Source organism: Lupinus angustifolius, unplaced genomic scaffold, assembly GCF_001865875.1.
Source record: "Lupinus angustifolius cultivar Tanjil unplaced genomic scaffold, LupAngTanjil_v1.0 Scaffold_29_74, whole genome shotgun sequence".
Lineage (NCBI taxonomy): Eukaryota > Viridiplantae > Streptophyta > Magnoliopsida > Fabales > Fabaceae > Lupinus > Lupinus angustifolius.
In genome coordinates this window covers 60651-66242 of record NW_017720617.1, presented here as the reverse complement: position 1 = coordinate 66242, position 5592 = coordinate 60651, and the positions used below count along the sequence as shown (strand labels likewise).

Genomic DNA, 5592 nt, shown 5'->3' with positions numbered 1-5592 from the left:
AGACAATTTTAAACTAAAAGAAAAACTCACACGTCTCACAAACAGTAAACAGCAATTAGACACTTTGCTTAATCAAACAAGAAACGTTGGTGATTTTAATGGTACTTAGACAGTGGGTGTTCGAGACATATGACAGGTGATAGATCAAATTTCCTGGATCTCTCACTTAAAGGAAAAGGATACGTCACTTTGCTTTATTATTATTATTATTATTATTATAATTATTATTATATTTTTATTATTATTATGTCCCACTCCTTATCTCAAGCCAATTAGAGTGTTACTTTATGTTTTAGCAAATTTTCTTTTATTCATGTGTCACTATGTGATTGGCGTAAGACAGAGAATGAGACACAATTTGAGACATGTGTTCCTCATCCGTTATACTTATACACAGTACATTTGACCGTATAATATAAGACTGATATCATGGTTAGGGGTGTTTAAATCCAGACCGGTCCAAAACAAAAACTGCAAATCGATCCAAAGTAGACCGAAACCACATAAACCGAATCTATTTGGATCGTATTGGATTTATTTTTCAAGGACCGATCGGTCCGGTCCGGTCTTCGGTTTCATGTCTGAGATCCAGACCGATCCAGACCGGACCGATATTGTTAAGTATATCTCCTAATTTTTGCTAAAGTATTCGAGATAAGCAGTGACACTGCAGAATCCCTAATTTCTCATTCCTAAATCCCTGATTCCTCCATTGTGATGAGGAAAAGTAAGATGTCAGTGAAAATAATTTTTGTTCATTCCTCCAGAATCACTAGATAGATGTTGAATGTTCACTACAGAATCCTTAATTTTGTTGTTTACTTTTTGTTGTTGCGTTGCTATTTTTTTTATTAATTGGATCATGGAATTGTTAAAAATGATTGAATCATTAGACTATGTTGATGTTTCTAATCTTAGTACTAAAAGAATCAAACTTTTCTTCATTATTCTGGTTGTTGCCTTGTTGGTGTTGTAGGCTGAAATAGAAGGAATTTATATGTTAATATCTAAAAACAAGACCGATCCAAACCGGACCGAAACCGCATATAATATTTGGACCGGATTGGATCGGACATCTTAATATAAATGGATCGGACTGGACCGGACCGCATACTAATTATGTGTTTAGATCGGATGATTTTTTGCTTAAAAACCGATTCAAATGGACCGCGAACACCCCTAATCATGGTTACTAAGCAACAACTTTATCATTGTGTGAAATTCACCATACTTGACCGAACATTATATATCCAGGTCTGTTTAGGGTTGCTATTACTTTCGGTAATGGCTAGATTATACACAATTAATTATAATCTACCATTACTTTTAAATGATAATTAAAAATGAATGATATATAATATAGTAAAACAGTGATAACAATCTAATCAATAAATCATGTAGTATTGAGGAATAAAATATCAGAGTTTATTTCTTTACATGTAGCGACAATATAAAAAATTCTTACATTATCGGTGCATAGATTTTTTTCTAATTTTAACACAATACTCACCTATCCCCAAATCTATGTGAATAGCAACTTTAATATCCACCCGTATACTTGTTCGGTACCTATGCACTCATATCCGCACCATTGCCCACAAATCTACTATAATAAATCCAAAAATCATAGACCTTACAATTCTAATATAGATTTTTATTTGTATCCGGTTATATTACCACTTATATTATTCATTGTTGTAAATTATTTTGCATATAAAAAATGAATTTAGCATAGAACATAACAATCTCAATATAGTAGATTGAATAATTATAATGTTAAGCGATTTCTCATTTTGTGATATCATTGTGAGTGTGAAAGAAAGGGGGAGATCGTTTTACAACAATGGAGAATAGTAATGATGTTATGTCTTGCTTGGAAATTGGAAAATGAAGATAGTGTTGTTTCTAGCTTAACAAATATAGATGCAAATATTGTTAAATGTTGGTATTGAATGTGTTAGCATGCTATCAATTAGAGATTTCTTACTGTTTAAGGATTTAGTTGAATCATTATATATATGCCTAATAACTTCAAATAACTATAATAGAAAAAGGTAATGCTTATGTATGTGTGGATATGAGGCGAGTTGAGTAATATAGTACCCATCCCCACTTCAATACTCAGATTTTTTTGGGTAATTACTCATCCATCCCACCAATAGGTCAACTATTCTATCAAGTAGCCATTGAATCTATGTCAAATTGTTATTCATTGTTTAAAGTAGAATTCACCATACTTTTTTATTCAACTATAATTTTTTAGAAGTATTTTTTTATGATGAATGACTACTTTTACACCCAAACCAAGTGAAATACTTTTTTATATAATTTTCAAAATTAAAGAATAAATTTGATAATCTCTAAAATATATATAAGCGCTATTTTCCCACCCCTCCTTAGAATCCATTGTTGAGATATGACAGTAAGATTCCAATCTACAATCAGTCTATAATGAAAAAAATCTCCAACCATTTCTTATAGGTAGCAAAGTGATATGAATCACCTGTTTTTAATGGTGTTCTATTTTCTATCTCGAACCAATTATATAATATCATATAAATAAAATAAAATTCTAAAATATTTTGATTGAATCATTATAAAAGTAAAATATTTTAATTGGTTTATTATTAATCCGTTAGATAATAAAACACCATTCCGGCTGCAAGTGATTTATGTACTTAGCTAACTCTGTTGCTCCCAATATATTCTCTTTTCGCATGGGCTTTTCAAACCATGTTAATTCGTTTTCACTTTTCTGACATGTATTTAATGACCATGTCAAATCTTGTAATTTGGTGGGGCCTCCAAATATACGTCTCACATACACTACTAATCATGAAGGAAAATTACATGGTTCATGCTTTCACGTGTCTTTTGGTCTCTTTCTCCAAAAAAGAAGCATCCGTGAACATTGTCTTGTGATTTTCATTTGGAAAAATTTAATCATGAATCAAGTTCATGAATAAGATATATATGATGTGAAGATTAAAGATGAATATATGTTGTTACATACTAACCAATATACTATATAATGATTGAAGTATATACATAATTACACGTGAATTCTATCTAACTCTATATTTTGAGGTGGCTTCAATATATAATTAATTTTTGTGTATAAATAATAATAAAAACAGTTTAATATACGAGACTCCCACATAATCAAATGTGAGAAAGATAGTTCATAGATATAATAATTTATCTTTATATGCATGCAAATACATTATTTCCATTATTTAAAGGACTAAAACTAAGACCTTTAAGTCATAAAGCACACAATTGTAGTGTTAATCATTCAGTTATTATCTTCTCTGGAGTAGAGAATTGGTGTGAAAAATCAAAGAAAAAATAAAATATAATTACACGTGTATCTTTTTATTTAACTTGTAATCAATGACACTTTTACGCTTAAAACAAAAAGAAAAATTAGTGCTTCCCTTCCTCTCTGGTAACAGAGCTGATCCTTGCTCCTCATGTTTGGTGTATGAATAATAAATGTTTCAATTTATAGATTACATTGATTCATACACAATCAATATATCATTTACAATTCATTTATATTAGTTTTATTTAAATATAAATAATAAATAATACAATAATATTATAAAAACTCTTAGAATATCAATACATATATTATTTTCCCTAGAGAATATTGATTGTGAATTTTACATTCTCAACATATCATCAATTATGTAACTCTATACTATAAGGTTACTTCAATATATAATTAATTTTGATGTACGAGTAATAAAAAAATAGCCACTTAATACACGAAGTTCTCACATCTTAAGATTTAAGAAGGATAAATATAATAACTTATCCTTACATGTATGTGAGAAAGTTATTTCTAAGAACTGAACCCATAAATTCTAGGTCACAAAGCAAGTAAATTTAGCTGAGTCTCACTTTATTTGGTTTTGAATAATAAATGTTTGAATTTGTAGTATTTATTACTTTCTAATTGATAAATATTCAATTTCCAGCTAGGAGGACCTTCATGGGCAGTACCACTAGGCAGAACAGACGCAAGAACAACAAACATAGATACAGCCAACAATGACATCCCTGGACCATCCTCTGACCTTACCACTCTCACCACTAAATTTGCAGCCAAAGGTTTAAGCCCAAGTGACCTCACAGTACTCTCTGGTGCCCACACCATAGGCCAATCAGAGTGCCAATTTTTCAAAACTCGCATTTACAATGAGACCAACATTGATACCAAATTTGCCACCTCTAGACAAGCCAATTGCCCTTTCTCCTCTGGAGGTGAAACCAATTTGGCACCTCTTGATTCACTCACTCCTAATCTTTTTGACAATAACTACTATAAAGACCTTGTTGTTAATCGTGGTCTTCTTCACTCTGATCAAGTGCTTTTCAATGGTGGATCTCAAGATTCTTTGGTTAGGACTTATAGTACTATAATGTTGCATTTCTCAATGACTTTGCTGCTACTATGGTGAAGATGAGCAAGATTAGTCCTCTCACTGGGACTAGTGGTGAAATCAGAAAGAATTGTAGAGTTATTAACTAATTATAAAGAATTGAAGAGTTGTGACTTACTTACATGTTGTGTCAACAATTTAATAAATAATTAGAAGATATTTCTCTAGGTTAGAAGTCACAATTGAAGGTGACTAGATCTCAGATAAATTTGCAATTATAGAATCTTGATGTTTTTTACTTTGGTAATTTGAATGTTTTTTAGTTATAGTTCATCAAATGTTTATGAGAATTGTTCTATGAGTTATCTATGTTTCTTAATGAGTGAGTTAAGCTAATGTTTACATTGGATTCAAATTTTCTATCTCAGCTTATCTTCTAATATTATTTTTATGCAAAGTTTTATTCTAATGGAGCACATAGGGCACTTACATTAGCAGAGAAAATTAGATATCATTTTATCATAGTAATACAATGTTAGGGACACAAACACCGGTTTGAGAAAATTAGATATCATTCCATCTATTTCATGTATGACATTCATACACTCCATGCACGATACTCACACACTTCATTCATGTATCAGTTTATACACACACTCCAAGAAGAAGTTCATACACATACACTTCATGCACGAGTATGCATCTATAAAAACTATATATTTATGAGAAGTGATCAAGTTACACTCAGATTAAGTTATTCAAATTGCACTAAATAATTTAATTTAAAAACCACCTAATATTCCCATTTATCTCTCCATCACCCTTTCAATTACCCACTCTCATTCTTAGCTATCATATCTCTCTAATTATTATGTTTTAGGTTTGTAGGTTTCGCGTTAATGCAAATGATTCTGATTCGTATGTGAACCATTTAGATATTTATGGTTTCGATGAGAAAATAAGTACCACCATTTCTCTCCATAAGCAGCCTTTTCTGCACACATAATGGAAAAAACAAATTAGAATAATTAATTAAATAAAATGGATTTTAATAATAAATTAAATTGAAATAAAAAAGTACCTTGAAGCTACCATGGATCAAACTTATACAAATCGAGTGTGTGTATGAACTCCTGTATGGAGTATGCAATAATCATACATGAAGTATGTGTATGAACCTATGTATGTATATATATAGTTTTTC

The 5592-nt window shown here is 30.5% G+C and overlaps 1 protein-coding gene across 1 annotated transcript; it reads left to right on the top strand.

Moving 5' to 3' along the window:
* Window positions 1-3983: 3983 nt before the first annotated feature.
* LOC109338591 (peroxidase-like) lies at window positions 3984-4572 on the top strand (the record flags this gene model as incomplete). The annotated part of the gene is given in 2 exon segments (XM_019575862.1): window positions 3984-4422; window positions 4425-4572. Coding segments are annotated over 2 exon segments (552 nt in total), but the record flags the coding sequence as incomplete, so codon positions are not given.
* Between the last annotated feature and the right edge of the window lie 1020 nt (window positions 4573-5592).